This window comes from Myripristis murdjan, chromosome 9 (assembly GCF_902150065.1).
Source record: "Myripristis murdjan chromosome 9, fMyrMur1.1, whole genome shotgun sequence".
Lineage (NCBI taxonomy): Eukaryota > Metazoa > Chordata > Actinopteri > Holocentriformes > Holocentridae > Myripristis > Myripristis murdjan.
Window position 1 is genome coordinate 382,490 of NC_043988.1, and position 19,630 is coordinate 402,119.

The following is a 19,630-nucleotide window of genomic DNA, read 5'->3' on the forward strand; positions in this document are numbered from 1 at the left end:
GCCCTGGTTAAAAAAGCTCAGAAACGGCTGTATTTCTTAAGGAAACTTAAGAAAGCAAAATTCCCATGCCAAGTTCTCGTCAACTTCTACAAAGGAGCGACTGAAAGCATCCTGACTGGAAACATCACAAACTGGCATGGGATGTGCACGGCCCAGGACAGGAAGACTCTGCAACGAGTCATTAAAACTGCCCAAAACATCATTGGTACCCATCTACCAAGCATCAGTGACATCGGGGAGGTGAGGTGCCTGCGCAGAGCCAAAAGGATCCTAAAAGACAACACCCACCCCAGCCACAGCCTGTTCATCCTGCTGCCGTCAGGCAAAAGATACAGAAGTATCCGCTGCCGTACCACCAGACTACAGAGCAGCTTCTTCCCTCAGGCTGTGAGACTACTAAATGCACCATCTGAACTCCTCCAGGCTTAATAATTCTATTTTCTACACAATCAATCAATTAATCAATCAAGAGGGAACCACATTTTAATTTCACTATACAACTTGTTGTATAATGACAAATAAACTTCCTTGTATCCTTGTATCCTTGTATGTGGTGAGAGGTTCTGAATGTAAACAAGTGTGCTAACAAGGAAAACTACACTGGGTACCGTTAATTTCAAGCTTTAAGAAGTTAAAGTAGTTTCAAGAAAATCGGTTTTAATATGTAAAATTATGTTATGTTATGTTCACAAGAATGTATCCACACCATCATAATGGCAAAATGTCCTACATATGGAGTGATGCAAAAAACAAAATACACGTACGCACACGCATGCACGCACACGCACACACACACACACACACACACACACACACACACACACACACACACACACAACAGAACATAAAATAATGCACTGATTATTGCAATTAACATGGTAATAAGCTATTTGGCTGTGTGAAAGCACGTTAATATCTATGCGTAGTTAATGCATAGACTAGAGTTAGATTTTGTCAGGAGGGGGACTTATTTTCAATATATGGAAGCCTGTCATGGGTTATGAATTAATTAAAGATGCCCAATTTTGAGCTTCAATTTAAGTTTCACAGCTGAGAGCATGTTAGTGTCTGCAGTGAGGAAATGAAACACACCTCATAGACACAGCAATAGAGATTTAGATCAGTTCACACCACATTTACACATTAACCCTCTTACACCTGCAATTCAATTAAATTCGCCTTAATTTATTTTGCTTTTTATGGTTGTAGAATTGTCAGAATAGTGCAATGAGTGAGTGCTTTTGCTCATTTTTACAACAGAACTTCAACTTTCAATACCCGGCAGAGTTACGGTATCGAGAAGCTCAGATTACAAACATGTGACGCACCGGGAAATCCTCTGTGATTGGCCTCCGGCCAATCACATAGAGGCGAAAACTCCGGTTTCTCCGGTTTCAGATGTTTTTTAAAGTTTCTGAATATCATAAGTGGTCGCAGAGAAATCGTTATGTAAAGTAGGCATGCCGAATCCTGTCGGCACCGACATCGCCGGTGTAGTGGTGGCTGTGCAGATCTTGTGCCAGTGCGCCACAGATGAGTCTGTATTGGGCATCTACAGTTTAATTCATAAGTGGACACATTAAGACCTCTAAATCAGTGAAAAAATAATGACTTGCAAAGGATTCAGCTCATCGGTGTTGGCCAATAAATGTGTCCTATTGCCTAACCATCTAGTATGGACCATTTAAAATCAGTGTTATTCCATAGAGGCAGAACATCACACCTGACAACATCAGCTCTCTTCAGGGTTGGCTGCATCTATGGAACAACGGAAACATTCATCCCCTACTCATTCTACCTTTAAGGATTAAAATCCATTTAATTCTGAGAAAGATTAATACTTGAAATTCACTGGTAAATATTTTATGAATTTGGGCTGATCTCACAAATTATTTTGTAAAGCAAAACTTTAAGATTGGCCAGTAACTTCCAGGATATTCCACAATGATAGAGGTGTAATGACTGATTCATTGCATCATTGTATGAATTTATTACCCTAAAGAAATTGATAGAGTGAACCATGCAATTATTGGCCTGAATCGATATAAACTACTTTGAATCAATTTATTCTCGATTATTCTTAGAAAAAACACCAAACTCACATAGGGCAAATACTATGAGGCAAAGTTGCTGCACAGACCCCATTTCCTGTTACATGAGGCGATAATCACTAACACCACCACTAACACAGTGGCAACCATGGCTGACTGACACAACAAACAAAATATCTCCAGCTCTGCTGCGCCTACAATTCAAAGTCTGGAAAAATGTTGGCGTCTATGAGAAAAATGACAGCTTAGACAAAAGTTGTGCAGTGTCTAGGATATGTTAAACAGAAACTGAATACTTCAGAAACAGAACCAATTAAAGCTGCAAGCTTTAATTGGAACAGAACAGAACCAACCCCCTGTGCAGGTCGGGGACGGCGTGCATGTTAAAGTGCAGACAATTCATCCGTTTGTGCCAGTTTTAAGGGAATTTTTTTGGTGCTTTTATTTTGAAAGAGTTTTGGGCTGTTATTTTGAAAGGCCGCGGACGTCCTAGTGTGTGACCGACACCAGTACTGGCAGCTGTGGCATGATCACACCAAAATGTAGGCAGACAGAGAAATCCTCATTCAATCCAATGGAGAAATCCAGAAAACCCACCCCTGTTTGAGGGGTCACAGCTCGGTCACCGTTTGAGTTACAGACTTGATTCAAAGTTTAAACAAGTCACGAGACTCGGATCTATAAATTTCCCATTTACATGATTTTGCTATCTTTTATTGTTTTTGAGTTATGGCAGTTTTAGTTTGAGAGTGTTTTCTGCTCCCTCTGAGCTCTTACAATGGGTGTGTATTGCGCATTCCTGAGGCAGCTAGAGTGAGTCGCATGTCCAGGCAGAGTGCAGAGCAGAGCACACCAGAGTCAAAAATGTTTGAAAACTCTTCACAGCTCCCACAAACTAGGTCCAATCCACATCAAAACTACATATTTTTGTAGGAATTTTTGTCCTCTTTCCATCTGCATAGTTTTCAAAGCTGTCAAGACTTTTACTTTAGACTGCAGGGGCGTAATTAGTGCCAAGTGTCAGCCTCTACACACCAAACTCCATGGGAAAAAAGGAGGTTTTGGTTTTGGCCACTCCGACTTTGAGGGCTTATAAAATCCAAACGAATCGAGTAATGACGGAGTTTTTAGCAACTTTTGTTCAGCACTGTGTCCTCTGTCATCTATTAAGTTTTCAAGCCACTGACATTTACGCCCTGGGAGGAGATAGATTTTGTTCAAAGCGGAATTTTGGGCGAGAACGTGAACATTCCAACGCAAATTGCAGACTTCCTGTTGGTTTTAGAGGGGGGGTGTCAGCGCGTGATTTGTAGGGCTTGATGAGACCTACATTTCGGCGTTGGTTTGGTGTTTCTATCACATTCCTGTGGGCCGCAGCGGCTGCCTTTCTGTGCCTAGGTGGCGCTACCGAGCCCATTTTTGCACTTAGGGGGTCCGTTTGTCCATTTTATCAAATTTTTCGCCAGACCTGGCCTGCGTGCCGAATTTGGTGAGTTTTTGAGCATGTTTAGGGGGTCAAATTAAGCGTTATTTGGGCGTAATAATAATAAGAAGAAGAAGAAGGAAAAAACGAAGCAGATACAATAGGGCTTCGCACTGTTCCAGTGCTCGGGCCCTAAAAAAAAAAAAACACTACAATAACAATAGGGCTTCGCACTGTTCCAGTGCTCGGGCCCTAAAAAGAAAGAAACGAAGCAAATACAATAGGGCTTCGCACTGTTCCAGTGCTCGGGCCCTAACAATAGGGCTTCGCACTGTTCCAGTGCTCGGGCCCTAAAAAGAGGTGAAGAAATATCAATGTAAAGCTGACCGAGTGGCATCAGAGCTGATGGCTGGACAAGACAATACTGTGCATATTGCAGTTCTACAAATGTGACTGCTGAATGAAGTGCAAACTGGAGAAAATGAGTAAGTAAAATTGTTTTTAAAAATAAATGTTAAAAAAATATCTGAATTATTTAACTTGTAACTTTTCAGATAGGAGGGTCTTTTTAAATAATTGCACGTTTAACCTCTTTAGTCCCCTTGCTGGCCAAAAAACGTAGCTCCACTCAAGCGCTGCAACCAACAGATAACAATGTTTGTGACATCGACATACAATGTGGAGAAAAGTTTTTTTCTAACTTTGAGGCTACCTTCAGTATCTGGTAATCGGAATTCAAGAGGTTCATTGTAAGGTAAAGGTAAAGTGAAAAGGTTACTCAATCAAACAGATTAATCAAATCATCAAAAACGTTCTAGAGTCATATCACCCATTAATGAATCGAATCATTGTTGTCGCAGTAAGTTTTATTTTTAGTACAATAAATAGGGATGGGAATAAGTACTTGAGTACTTGATATTGCAATACTTCGACCATGTGCAATATATTAGCAAGTATAGCAAGTATTCATGTCCACTTATATCTGCACTCATATTTGTACTCCACACTGTACATTCCTCCTTACTATTACACACTTTATTTTTTTTTTTACTTTTATACTGTTATGATTCTGTGAATCTGGTACCTTCGTATATTCTTATATATTTTATATTTTGTATTGTTGTTGTTATATTGTCTTGCACTGAAAATGGAGTTGCTGCAATTTCATTCTACTATCTGTAAAATGACAATAAAGGGCATTCTGATTCTGATTCAACCTTTACTTGACTAGCAAAATACCACTGGGAATAAATTTTGATTTAAATGCTTTACAATAACTCTTACCATCCACAGAATGGATCCACTTGGCTGTTCCACCTGCTGAGAGCCACTCCAGCGAGACTTCACTGTTGCCAGGCCAAAGTCACCAATCTTAACAGTCCAGCCTTCATGCAGGAAAATATCTAGCAAAGAAGCTCAGGAAATCTGATAACAGGCAACTGGCATGCATGTTCAGGGAAGTGTCCAGGACAAAACTTCAAGGAAGCAAGAAATTATGGGGAATAAGTTGGATTGACTATAATTACTTGATAATTCAGATATTTGTATATTTAGTGTGTGAATGCTTTGACCCCCTCTGTCTGGCAAACAATATCAGCACAGCAGTGGAAAAAAATCTGAAAGAATGAGCAGTTCTCTTAGATGGCTGGTTTTTGAGTGATTCCTCTCAGTCTAAATAGTTTCTCTGGTTATCTGGTGTGTGGAAACATTTTAAAATAAAAGTAGGAGGAGGTTTGACTGACTGACTTTTCTGTCAGTGTTCTTTTAAAGCTTACTAAAATGCTGTTTGAAAACTAAGGTGCATTTTCATTTTACCTTTCCTATTACATAGCTTTATTTGACAATTACAATAGAGAGAGACAGGAAAGGCAGGGAAGAGAGCAGGGATGACATGCAGCAAATGGCCTGAGGTCGGATTCGAACCCAGGACGCTGCAATCAGGACTCGGCCTTACCACATGGCACGCGCTCTTATCTGGTGAGCTACCGGGGCTCCCCAAGTCCTGTTTTTTCTAAATTTGAAACTGGTTCAAGTTGGAAAAAGTTCTCAAGTCTCAACTAAGCTTGGGCCAATCATCAATTTAATTTAGAATTGATGATAGAGTGAATCAGTCGACAATATCTATCTAGCTGCGAATGCTTGACAATTTGTTGTTGGAGTCGGTATCCTATCATGCATTTACAATCAGATACAGATGTTTTCCTAGCAGAGCTATCGCTGCACATTTTACTGGGTCAGGCAAAACACATCATGCTGTTGTTACCTCTGTTAAGACCTCAGTGGAACAAACTATAATTACATAGAGGCCTCATTAAACAAATGATATAGCTGATATACACTCCTGATCAAAATTTTAAGACCAGATGAGAAATTGCAAGAATTTACATTTTGCACTGTTGGATCTTAAGAAGGTTCTAAGTAGAGCTTCAAAACGCATAAAGAAGAGATGGGAGTGAGACAAAAAAAAAAAAAAAAAAGAGTAAGCAATTTATTGCAAACAACCATTAAACTGAAATAGGCTGTTCATCAGCTGATCAAAAGTTTAAGACCACAGCCTTTAAAAGCCCAAATCTTGGCAAAAATGTGGATTCAGTGTCATTTTCTGTCAGGTATCCACACCGTCATGACCTCCTGATGGCAAAGGCAAAAAAGCTTTCTCTCTTTGAACGCGGTCGAATTGTTGAGCTGCATAAGCAAGGCCTCTCGCAGCGTGCCATTGCTGCTGAGGTTGGACGCAGTAAGACAGTCATTTTAAACTTCTTAAAAGGTCCTGAGGGTTATGGAACAAAAAAGTCAAGTGGTAGACCCCAAAAAATTTCACCGGCCCTGAGCCGGAGGATCCAATTGGCTCTCCGTCAAGACACGGGACGATCCTCAGCCCAAATTAAGCTTGTCACTGGTGCTAACTGCAGTCCCATAACCATCAGACGGCATCTGAGAGAGAAGGGTTTTAAGAACAAAAAACGTCTTCAAAGGCCTCGTCTCCTTCAACGGCACAAATTGCCCGTTTGGAGTTTGCACAAGAGCACCAAACATGGGACATTGAAAGGTGGAAGAAAGTTTTATTCTCTGATGAGAAAAATTTTTACCTTGATGGTCCTGATAGCTTCCAACGTTACTGGCATGACAAGGAGATCCCACCTGAGATGTTTTCTACATGGCACAGTGGAGGAGGCGCCATCATGATCTGGGGGGCTTTTTCCTTCAATGGAACAATGGAGCTTCAGGTTGTCCAGAGGCGTCAAACGGCAGCTGGCTATGTGGAGATGTTGCAGGGGGCATCCCTCATGATTGAAGGCCATCGTTTGTGTGGTAATAACTGGGTTTTTCAACAGGACAACGCTGCAGTTCGCAATGCCTGCCTGACAAAGGACTTCTTCCAGAGAAATAACATCACTCTTTTGAAACATCCTGCATGTTCCCCTGATCTAAATCCAACTGAGAGCATTTGGGGTTGGATGGCAAGGGAAGTTTACAAAAATGGACACCAGTTCCAGACAGTGGATGCCCTCCATGAAGCCATCTTCATCACTTGGAGCAACATTCCCACTAGCCTCCTGGAAACACTAGCATCAAGCATGCCGAAACGAATTTTTGAGGTGATTAACAAGAAAGCTTTTTTGCCTTTACCATCAGGAGGTCATGACAGTGTGGATATCTGACAGAAAATGACACTGAATCCACATTTTTGCCAAGATTTGGGCTTTTTAAGGCTGTGGTCTTAAACTTTTGATTAGCTGATTAACAGCCTATTTCAGTTTAATGGTTGTTTGCAATAAATTGCTTACTCAATTTTTTTTTTTTTTTTTTTTTTGTCTCACTCCCATTTCCTCTTTTTGCATTTTGAAGCTCTACTTAGAACCTTCTTAAGATCCAACAGTGCAAAATGTAAATTCTTGCAATTTCTCAACTGGTCGTAAAATTTTGATCAGGAGTGTATACTGATAACATTTTGTTCAGCAAAGGAGTACCGAGTCGCCTACGACAGCATCCGTCAACTAACGACTATACAATCACACTACAGAATTTACCAGGCGAGACAATAAACTTTTTAAAATATAAATATTTTGAAAAAAGGCTATTACTGAAGATAATTGTTACATTGTTACATACTGTCTAATTTAATGTCATATTTGGTTATGCCAATAGAAAGTACACAATCTGTTCAAAACATTCTATTAGTATTGCCTTTGTAACAAATATCTAATAAATGCTCTCTCCACTGCTGACGAGAAAACAATACACCTGATAATGCAATATATCATGATACTTCCTCATGATACATGACTGGTACGCTTGTGCCAAGTATTGATATTTTAATTTTTATCTCAATCTGCAGAGATAGCAAGATAGATAGTGTATTATCATTGCATAATAAAAGCACATTTGAGTTCCTAAGAGGGGTATTTGTTCCCTGCTGTATTTTAACTCAGGCTGTTCTGTCACGTTCATGTTTCAGGTATGCAAATTAAAAACACTGATAAACACCGATCTAGATCACACACACAGACAGTTCTCAGCAAGCAGGAAGAAATTATCATTGCCAAAGGATACTATTCGATTTCAGATCTCGATGAATTATGTTCTTCGCATGAAGGTAACTGAAAGAGAGACCAACCAACATCATTATCATCACTTGTATATGTGGAAGAGAGGATGCACAGTTCACAATCTGATATGGTTCAACTCCAAAAACAGTATCATGCACAAATTTAGAAACTTGCAAGGAAAAGCTATGACTTTTAAGTTTTGTCAGAGGCTTTCATGCAGTACACTCATCTGGGTGTTAATTAGAATCAAGAGGACATCAAAGGAAATACACTGATAATTGTGCAGCTCTACTTGATACGCGCTACACAATAATGGTATTTTGTTTGGTGTTTTTCAACCCAGGACATATTAAAAGATTGATACTCATTTGTAACTGTGCATAGAACAATCTCACCCTTAGCTTACCACCTTCACCACAGTGTGAAAGGCTACTTGTTGCAAAGGGAAAAAAAAAACATTTTGAATGTCCTTTTTAAAACAGGAAACACACTGCACCATTCAATATGTCTTGAAATTGCCCTGCCATAAACAGTTTACATGCGGTGCCTTTTCAAACCTTGAAATTTCAATGGCATGACTCATGGTCAAAAAATGGCTGCTTTTTCTGGGGTACTCCCTGAGGAGGAAAATTCAGAGTTTCCTCCTCTTGCCAGCATTCACTTATCCAAAACTGAAATGCCATGAATGCCATGCTGCTGCTGCTCAGATATGTATAAGACCGATTCTCCAAAGTCTGAGTTCCCAAGACCACACCAGTGAATTAGCAGCATAATTGTGTGGATGCATACAAGACAATGTATTATCATGTAATGTCATTCATATAATGTATATCACTGCTGAATAAAACTTAATCAGCAGCATTGTTTGCAAACATTTTTGGAAGGACAAGGAGGACATTCACAATTTTTGTTTGTTTGTTGGACTGTGTTGATGGCCAACAGGAAGCTGTAGCAAAGTGGCATGTTTCTCCTCACTAAAGCTAGCAGTGAGGATGTGCTATGTACAGTATTAACTCATGGGTATCAATTTTCTTATAAATGAGTTAGTTCTGGTGGAGTGATATGATTGGACAAAAAGCCAAAGTCCATTGCTGATATACACTATAACAGCTATCTGACATTTTACTAGTATGTTTTACTCTGCTTTACAAATGTTCTTTTTTTTTTTTTTTAAGATTTTTTTTGGGGCATTTCTGCTTTATTTGACAGTCACAGTAGAGATAGAAAAGAAAGGCAGGGGAGAGAGAGAGGGAATGATGTGCAGCAAAGGACCTGAGGTCGGATTTGAACCCCGGTCGCTGCGATCGGGACTAAGCCCTGGTACATGGTGCGCATGCTTTACCAGTGAGCCACCGGGGCGCCCGTGTGCTTGGCTCAATTTGCAAACTTTGATGGAACTATTTATGCAAGCAGAGCCGAAAATGATAATTAAATAAATACATTGTAATCTGATATACCTTATTACCATTAACTGATAAATGGAATTGTTTGTATAGGTGTTATATGAAAGCAATATCACAATATCATGCTGTTATACTGTATATTCTTAATAGAGGTGTTGCAAGTCGTCGACGTAATCAATGTCATCAATGATGGAAATATGACGATTTGCATAGCATGCATTGACCTGTCACAATGATGGGCGCACCCAGTCAAAGCATGTATTCCCCAGAAAACTATGAGGGACAAAAAATGACAAAACAATAAATAAATGAATAAATAAATAAATACGCATATAAAAATATAAATGCATAATTTATTAAATTAATAAATATTTCTACATTTATTTATTTATTTATTTATTTCTGTTTTTATTCATGCATTTATTTATTTATTTGTGTATTTATACATTTATGCATGTATTTATTTATTTATTTTTACATTTATTTATTTATTTATTTCTACATTTATTTATTCATTTGTGTATTTATATATTTATTTTTACATTTATGTATTTATACTTTTATTTATTTCTACATTTATTCATTTATTTATTCCTTCTTTTATTTCTACATTTATTTATTTATTCCTACATTTATTTCTGTATTTCTACATTTCCACATTTATTTATTTCTGTATTTCTGTGTCGTATGTTAATAAGGTGGGCGGTTCTTACATTAGTCTTAAGCACGATTGGTTTGTGGGTGTGATCCTATCCACTACTACTGCCAGTCCAGGCAGTAGCAGTGGATAGCAGTGGACTAGCAAGCTACTAGGGCATTAACAACGCCAGACTTTTTCACGCCGACTTTTCAATGTCGTCGACGTTACGTCGACCCGTCAACACCGGGAGATTTTTGGGGGGGCTAGCGGGGCTCCAACCGGAGGGAGGGAGGGGTTGTAGTGGAGCGCCGACCGGGCGTCCGGGGGGGGTGAGGAGGCTGTAGTGGAGTGCCGACCGTGTGTGTGGGTGTGTGTGTGTTTCTTCGACTTTCGACAGGTCGATGTTTACATTAATGCCCTACTAGCTACTGTGTAAAACGCAATGGAAAGCGTTTTGAGAGCCATCGTCAGTGATTTAAGGTCACTGGTGAATGATGTGGTAAATCACGCACCCACCGACTACTTCCAGTTTCATGGTTCATCCATGCATGAATTGTTTGCTTCTGTCTGATTCGCTCAGTTGACCAATCGTGCATAAGACTAATGTAAGAACCGCCCACCTTATTAACATACGACACAAAAATACAGAAATAAATTAAAGCTGCAAGCAGCGTTGGACGGCCCTCGCACCAGTGCCCCCTGCTGGCCGGCAGCTGTGGCACGGGCAGACCGAAATGCAGGCAGACACAGAAATCCTCATTCAATCCTATGGAGAAATCGATCAACCCACACCCGTTTGAGGTAACGCCACTCGGACATCGTTTGAGTTACAGACGCCATTCGAAGTTTAAACGAGGCACAAGACTCGGCTCTATAAATCTTGTATTTACACGAATTTTCTATCTTATACCGTTTTTGAGTTACGGCAGTTTAAGTTTGACTGTTTTCTCTGCTCCCGCTGACGGTTTATAATGGGTGTGTATTGCGGAACTGTCCGTTGCCTAGAGTGAGTCACATGACCGGGCAGAGTGCAGAGGAGAGGACACAAGGGTCAAAAATGTTCGAAAAGTCTTCACAGCGGCCACAAACTTGTTCCAATTTAAAAGTTAATTTCATATTTTTGTAGGAATTTTCATCCTCTTTCCGTCGGCATAAGTTTCGAAGCCGTGCGACGTTTACTGTAGACACCAGGGGCCTAATTGGCGGCAAGTGTGCGCCTCTTCATGCCAAACTCCATGCGAAAAAACGGTGTTTTGGTTGCGGCAACGCTGACTTCGAGGGCTTATAATTTAAAAATTAAACAAGTAATGACGAAATCCCGCACAACTTTTGTTCAGCACTGTTTCCTCTGTCATGTATTAGCTTTTTGAGCCGCTGCGATTTACGGCCTCGGAGGAGATAATTTTTGTGCAACGCGAAATTTCGGGCATGACTTTTACTTTGAAGGGCAAATTGCGGACTTCCTGTTGGTTTTAGGTCGGGGGGGGGGGGGGAATCTCGGCCTTGATGAGACCTACGTTTCGGCGCTGGTTTGGTCTTTCTATCACATTCCTGTGGGCCGCAGAGGCCGATTTAGTGTGCCTAGGTGGCGCTAGAGAGCCCATTTTTGCACTTTGGGGGTGCGTTTTTCCATTTTATCAAATTTTTCGCCAGACCTGGGGGGCGTGCCAAATTTGGTGAGTTTTTGAGCATGTTTAGGGGGTCAAATTAAGCGTTAAAATGACGTATAAATAATAATAAGAAGAAACGGTACAAAAACAATAGGCCCTTCTCCCTAAGGGAGGGCTCGGGCCTAATAAATGTGGAAATGTAGAAATACAGAAATAAATGTAGGAATAAATAAATAAATGTAGAAATAAAAGAAGGAATAAATAAATGAATAAATGTAGAAATAAATAAAAGTATCAATAAATAAATGTAAAAATAAATATATAAATACACAAATGAATAAATAAATGTAGAAATAAATAAATAAATAAATGTAAAAATAAACAAATAAATAAATACATGCATAAATGTATAAATACACAAATAAATAAATAAATGCATGAATAAAAACAGAAATAAATAAATAAATAAATGTAGAAATATTTATTAATTTAATTATTTATGCATTTATATATTTATATGCGTATTTATTTATTTATTCATTTATTTATTGTTTTGTCATTTTTCGTCCCTCATAGAAAACAAGCTGCAGCTGAAGACTTTAGATCTTTAACCCCCATTTTAAAAGGTGTTTCTACACCACTGCTGTTATGGTAATGCAACATTATACCACGTGTCATCCATGCCATAAACGTACTGTTGTTACAGTCTATACACCATTTCAGTTATTTTTCTTGCCCCACACTCGTGCAAAAATACATTCGCCATACAGTTTTAAGTCAAGTACAAAAGTACTTGATTAGAACTTGGATTGAATTTGAGATCCAGTATTTTCCTGATCAGGAATCTGACAAATAGGATCTAATATTATCATTATTAATAGTGTTTGTTTTTTTTTTGTTTGTTTGTTTGTTTGTTTGCTTTTAAGAGACAGTGCTTTATAGGCCTCGCGGGCCGTCAGGCTTTTCTTGCCACCCCGCCAGGCTAAGCGTCGCTTGTTTATTTATTTTAAATAGTTTTTTTTATGCACCAGAAACAGTGATACCAAAGACAGTATATAGAGCTTTTAACCACATCTGGTGATACAGCTGAAAGCGCAATGGCGACATCTTATGGTCGATACGTGAACACTTTCTTTTTCCGAAGCTGGAGGAGCACTGGAGGAGACGATGAGCCTGCTCGTTCACCCCCAGGCCGAGGGGAGTGCATCCCCGGCGAACCGACCGAGCCGCGGCTCGATGATGAGGCAGAGCCAGTGCGAGTTAGCACGGATGTTAGCACGTCGTCAGAGCAGAAATTACCAGGGTAACGCCCACCAAGTTGCGCCGCTACACGGAATATGGCAGAATTTTACACAAGTTGAATGAAATGTTGTTCTGTATGTCTGGTAAAGGCACAGAAGATTTCCAGCTACCGCAGCGCACTGACATAGATTTGTGTAACAAAGTGAAGAGTCGCCACTCTGCTCTATTTTCACTGGCTAACAGCAGTACACTGGCTTAGCTTGTCTATTCAGAGAAGAGGTATCACTCTGGCTTATTTTTCAATCTATGTTATCACAGGTGTGTTTGATAAGTAATTTATATTTTTAAAATAATAATAATAATTTAACATGTTAAATTATTGGAGTAAACCCCCCCAGCGGCCCGACCACCAGGCTTAGCAAGTGTTCTGGGGGAAACCCTGATATTGAAATGCTGATGAGAGAGATTTTAATATTTATTCTGGGTAAATTAAGTGTTGTATTAATTGAGTAATAAAAATAACATATTGAATAAGTAAATATGATTACTTAGTTAATAATCAATTGATTTATCAAAAAAAAAAAAAAAAAGTAATAGATGAATCAATTAAAAAATGATCTTTAGTGGCACACCTGATCAGCACCATTGTGATTACCTTTGTCACTCAGCATGCAGCCTGGTGCCTATGACTGTACTTTTCACAATAAGAGCTCAGGCTTCATAGACACTTGTGTTTTTTGGAGTGTAGTCACTCTTTGATATATTCATGACACACTGGATCAAATCATTACATTACATCACTACATTATGACATGTATTCTTTTTTGCTGTATACTATTATTTCTCACCTGTAATAAATCAATTTTCCCATGGGGATAATTAAGGCTTTTATCATCCTACTGCAAGGAACGCTCAATAGTGTATGATTTTCTTTTCTTTCACACCTAAACTGATGTCACTTCTCTACCTGACAACTGTCTGAATCTATGGAGCTCATTAAAACTCGTGTACTGTAAGGAAACCTTGCATTGACAGACACTTTGAACAGCTAGTGCTAAAAATGGCTATCAGCAAAGAGTAAAGTGGTATGGGTGTACCCCTAGTGTTTACAGGAATTCAAATGATCTCTTACTCCATGCCCTGGGCCGTCTGCCTGGCCACATCAATGCGCCGCATGGTGCCAAACTTTGTCTCAGTGACGTGCAGATGGCGGTACAGGCTGCTGCCTTCACACCACTGCGTGATAATGGCGAAGTTTGGCTTTGTCATGTAGCCCATGAACAACAAAATGTTGACATGCCGAGTCTTCCTGCAAAGAGACCATTGGTAATCACATCAGCTTTAGTTTATGATCATTTCAAATTCCAAATCCCTTACTATTCCTTTATGAAACTATCTGGTGGGGTATGTGCTCTTTTTCCATTTGTTTAGCAGGAGACACTTTCTAGTGGAATAAGGTTACCTGTGACAAAGATAGCATCTACTCACCGTAAGACCTGCATCTCATTTTTAAAGGCTTGTAACTGCTCAGGTGTCGGCTCTGTCACTTTAAGGATCTTAATGGCCACATCTCCGTGCCACTTGCCCTTGAAGACTGTCCCAAAAGAGCCAGTTCCTATTCTCTTCTGGATGGTGACTTCCCGTGAGTGGACCTCCCAGTAGTAACTTGAATCTCTGTAGCCGCCACGGTGCTGAGACAACAGAGGGCTTTTAGGTGAATGCAGTGTACTATGTTAGTTAATTTCTCTGTCGATTTTGAGTGGGAACAGGTCAATGAATCACTCACACCACCAATTGAATTTAGATAATGTAAGTGAGTTAGCTTGCTAACTATAGTGTCTGATCAGATAATGACAAATAACGCCAGATAATGACCATCCCTAGCTAATGCTTATAGACAGTAAACTGACTATGTTAATCCATATACACATTCATATCTTTTGCACTGCACAACAAGAAACAAGAACCAGCCCAAATGGGAACAAGAAGGAACTAGCTATAGATCTAGCTCTACTTATTTGTGTTTCAACTTCAGGGGAGACTTGTAGTAATGATAGAAAAAGGCAACTGACATTGGATCATTAAAGTTTGTTCACTCCACATCTGCTGTTGTGATCCCTTATTTTTATAATCTTGCTTCAGTTTCTTCATTGTTACTAGACAATGGTCAGGATCAAGATCATCACAGCCCAGTTCCCTAAAACAAAGCAATATTTCCTTCTCATTTCTTTTCATTCCCTCAAGCTCCCTCTGAATTTCTTCATGTGACACCTTAGACCTTGCCTTGTTTTTCTCCATTCAGCCTCTTCAAATGCTTCAAGGCTAACAACAAATTGCTTCTACTTCAAAACGAATTTAAATGCGGTGGCTTCCAGCCATCACTGTCAGTTGCTTCAGCTATACTTAAGTGAGTAAACAATGAGTGACAATGCAAAAGTCCTTCCACCGGTGTCCTGTTGGTGCCTGTAAGTCCACATTGTCAAGCAGAGACCAAAAACATCAACTGGAACTACACGTGGACCTTTAGCAAAAGGAAAATCCAAAGCTCCTGTTAATTAGTGACAAAAAGTACCAACGCTTTGGTACTGCAAAGGTATAAGGTTAACAGAGCCAACCCTTCTCAAGTTGGAATACAGACTGACCCTGTGAAACGGATCTCTTTACTGGCGCCACTTAGCTCACAGTCATATAAAGACAATAATGCTTTACTGTGGGATAGTGTCTTCAGGATTTAGACCTAGCTTAGCTGTGAACTTCAACTGTTTTGCCAAGACTGTGATTTGGGTAAGTTAACATTTAAAGCCTATGATAATTTAACATGTAGATTATCCTTCAAATAGGCTTTTACTTTTACATAGGCTAACTACTGGAAAAGTAAAAGGGTGACCAAGGCAGAAGCCCTGTTTAATACAAAGTAGCCATATAAGCCTGCATTCATTCATTCATTCATTCTCAAAACCGCTTATCTGTAAGGGTCTCAGGGGGTGCTGGAGCCTATCCCAGCACTCATTGGTCGGAAGGCATGGGAAACACCCTGGACAGGTCGCTATTCCATCACAGGGCAGACAGACAAATACGTACATTCATGCACACATGCATAGGGGCAATTCAGTATCTATAATTCACCTATCTTGCATGTCTTTGGACTGTGGGAGGAAACTGGAGCAGACCCACGCAGACACAGGGAGAACATGCAAACTCCACACAGAAAGGACCCTGGCCGGCCGGCCGGGAATCAAAACCAGGAGGCAACAGTGCTAACCACTAGATCACCTTGCCGCCCATCCTGCATTTAAATAATTCAAAAATAAATAGTTTATAGCCCATTTACTGCATGTGAAAAGGGGCCACACACAAGCCCCACATAAAAATATTAGTAGAAGACTGGCCTACTTTTTAGTTGGTACAGCGGAACTGAGCAGAGCATACTGAAATCACTGAATTGACCTATGTACCACAACAATCGTATTCAGCCATCTCCAATTTTTGTAGCCTTATAATTATATATTTAGCCACTATCTGTGAGTAGACAATTCACCAATGGCCCTTCAACATAGCCGTAGCCGTGGTTGCTGGAAAACTGCTCTACAGTGGCAGTTTTTGCCTCTTTGGAGATAACATACCACTTTCTTTTTGTCGTCAGATGAGGAGGGCTTGCGCTCCTTCTGCTCTGAAGGGGATTTAGGCGGTTTCCTCCCTGGTGAGCCCAGAGAGGAGGGTGGGCTGGTGGAGGGCTTTGGTGAAGGCTCAGGACCTGTGGCGATGCAGGACAGCACAATAAGAAATGAACCCAAAAGGAGAAAAACAGCATTACAAAATAAAGACTGACTCTCAAATGTAAGTTAAAAAAAAAAATCAAAATCGTACCCATTGTATTGTTGATTTTTAGTGCTTCCTAAAAGGAGGAGGAAAACATGATAACATTACATCTGATTATTTAACAGGAGATGATGATCCATGGTTGCATTTAGGGGTCAACATGAGCAGTTATTTCAAGACCTGGAGAAATTCACCCTTAGTTTGGTTGGTCTGGAGATATAAGAGCTCAGCAACAAGACTGAGATGTTGTTGACAGCCTGGTTACTTGGTAACATTTCTTGGAGTCTGTTCTGAGGGAGAATGGGACCACACTGTGAAAAAGTATTACTGATTACAAAAGAATTAAGTTCTTTTCTGTGCCAAAACCTTGATAGAAGTGAATCCAAAGCAGTGATGCAACAATGGAACTGATTCAGAACAACAACAACAAAAAAAAGGCGTAACATTTACAGCATGTTTATTTGAAAAGCTGAAAAATTCCACTCGCGCAAGAACGTCTTCTTTCAAATGGTTTTTTGTCGGCACTAAAGGCCAGACCTGTAGGGAAAACTCCTTGGTTAAAATAACTGCTCAAAACCTAATTCAGTGTGAAAATGCCACTGCTATGCTGTTGGAGCCAAATGCTCAAGTTACCATAAGTCTATTCTTCGGTCAAGTAGAGTGACCTGGGAAATTCAGCCATTATGTGAACAGTCAACAAACGTGTTGGCCAGGAAAAGTTGGCTGTGGTTTATCTTTTTAAGGTCAGCCGCAACAGTTTCATGTACAACAGTTCTGTCTGTCTAGTGCAAAATGGACAAAAGGTTGATTAAATCGACTCAAAGTTTCTAACCTGCATACAACTTTTATTTGAAAGGCTACAGGAATAAATGTCTCAAAACTAATGGCTGGATCTGTTGCATTAACTGATGGCAATCTCTGAAGTAAATTTTAGCTTTTTGTTACTTAATTAGCACTTGCTGATAGCTAGGTTAACTAGGTTAATCACATTATGAAAGACAACATCGATGCAGCAAAAATACATTTGTACAATAGATGTAGTTAACGAGAGACTACTGTGATGCAATCTGAGCCTCTCACATTGCCCACAGCCACTCAGAACCCATCAACCAAGTTGCTTGCAGTGTTATTGTATGGTGAGTTTATCAATGTTGAGTGTTCTCCAACTGACCTCTATGATGCAAGCACCGGCAGGGCCTACTGTGCTGACCATGTGAACATTGGGAGTGGAGGTAGAGCGATGCCTCTGTAGAGACTGGCCTTCTCCACCAGGCATAGGGAAGCGGAAGGCCGAAGTTGGGGACAGCAGACCCATCCTGATAGTAAATCAACAGCGGATTAATCACAATTTACACTTCAGAGTCAATTTTAGGTGCCTAATGCCTTGCTTCCAATTGCATATGGATCACATTAGCTATATAAGGGAGCTTACCCAGCAGGCTCTGGGGTTAAGGCTATGTCACTCTGCGATATGGAATTATCTGGCAATAGTATGGATATCTGAGGGTACTCATCTGGGCAGGGATTGGGATCACACCTGGACAGTACACAACAGATATGACAACATGTGGAAACAATGAACACACAAGGACATTATATGAGCCATGATGAAAGAGGGGACTGACATAGGACACATTCATTTGAGGGGTCCTGGTTGTGTGGCGCTGAACAAGTTAGCAGATTGTGCTCATTTTATACTGCGTTAAATCACCCACACAAAAACCCAGAAGAAACCCAGATTTGCTTCCAAGGTGTGGTGGCTGGATTTTCCATAGCAGGCAAATGACATTTAGCAGCCGTGATGCCCTCTCTGGTATGTTGTCTATCTGCTGAATGCATGCTTTGGCTTTGTTGGTAAATGCCTGTCATATGAGCAATACGAGGATGTGCACTCTCAAATATAACTTAACCGGCTCACCACATGGCACTAGGGTTGTCTATTCAAACTCACCGCTTGGTCATGGTATCCATATCTAAGCACACAGTAGGGACTTTGCTGCTGCAGTGCTGGTGAAATTTGTAGCCACATGTCTGACATCTGAAGCCATTAAAAAGAAACTTGTGGCAAAAGTCACAATAAGCCAGCTTGAAGAAGGTTTTCCGCACCTGCACAGAAAAAAACAGGTCAATGTTCACTGCTATACTGACAGCCTTCATTTAAATTAATAACAATATAATGTGTATATCAATATATCAATGCTGTAATTCATCTATAAACATCTACAAAGCATTGTAAAGTTGATTTTCAGATTTTTACTTGAACTTTGCATAGTCTTAAAACTAACTATGTTAAATGCCCTGAGGGGCACAGAGCATGTGTACATAATGACCAAACACCATTAAATACTAGTGTAAACAGTGTTCTGTATCATGGGTTTAACACTGCACTGGGCAATATGAAAATTACAATAATTATCGAAATATACTAATGCTCAATAAAAATGCAAAAAAAATGTGAATCAAAATGTTGATAAATTTATTCATTCATCCTTTCTCATTTTCCAAACTGCTTATCCTCGTAAGGGTCGCGGGGGTTGCTGGAGCCTATCCCAGTGCTCACTGGGTGGAAGGCAGGGGAAACACCCTGGACAGGTCGACAGCACATCGCAGGGCAGACAGACAAACAAAGACATTCACACACACATTCACACCTAGGGGCACTTTAGTATCTCAAATTCAAACAACACCTATCTATTTATACTGAGTTTCATAATGACTAGTGTCCTTTTGGAATGAAAGGTCGCAGCAACATGGAACCAAGACTGGCACCTTCACCATTTACAAAAACCCACACAGTTGTAGCCTCCACTTTCTCAATGCAAATGCTAATATAGTCTGTAGAAAATCATATTTCATGTCTTTGACATATTCTACAGATATCAGTTAAGGGTG

General features: G+C 40.0%; 1 protein-coding gene across 1 annotated transcript in view; it reads right to left on the reverse strand.

The window, feature by feature from the left end:
* araf (A-Raf proto-oncogene, serine/threonine kinase) overlaps positions 1-19,630 on the reverse strand; it is a 74,790-nt gene that overhangs the window by 32,961 nt on the left and 22,199 nt on the right. Inside the window, exons 5-13 of the mRNA XM_030059447.1 lie at positions 18,690-18,844; positions 18,171-18,275; positions 17,910-18,054; positions 16,787-16,814; positions 16,543-16,673; positions 14,408-14,610; positions 14,052-14,228; positions 8,029-8,075; positions 4,759-4,877 (exon numbers count right to left, since the gene is read on the reverse strand). Coding sequence (XP_029915307.1) covers positions 4,759-4,877; positions 8,029-8,075; positions 14,052-14,228; positions 14,408-14,610; positions 16,543-16,673; positions 16,787-16,814; positions 17,910-18,054; positions 18,171-18,275; positions 18,690-18,844 — 1,110 coding nt within the window. The remainder of the gene's footprint in view (positions 1-4,758; positions 4,878-8,028; positions 8,076-14,051; positions 14,229-14,407; positions 14,611-16,542; positions 16,674-16,786; positions 16,815-17,909; positions 18,055-18,170; positions 18,276-18,689; positions 18,845-19,630) is intronic.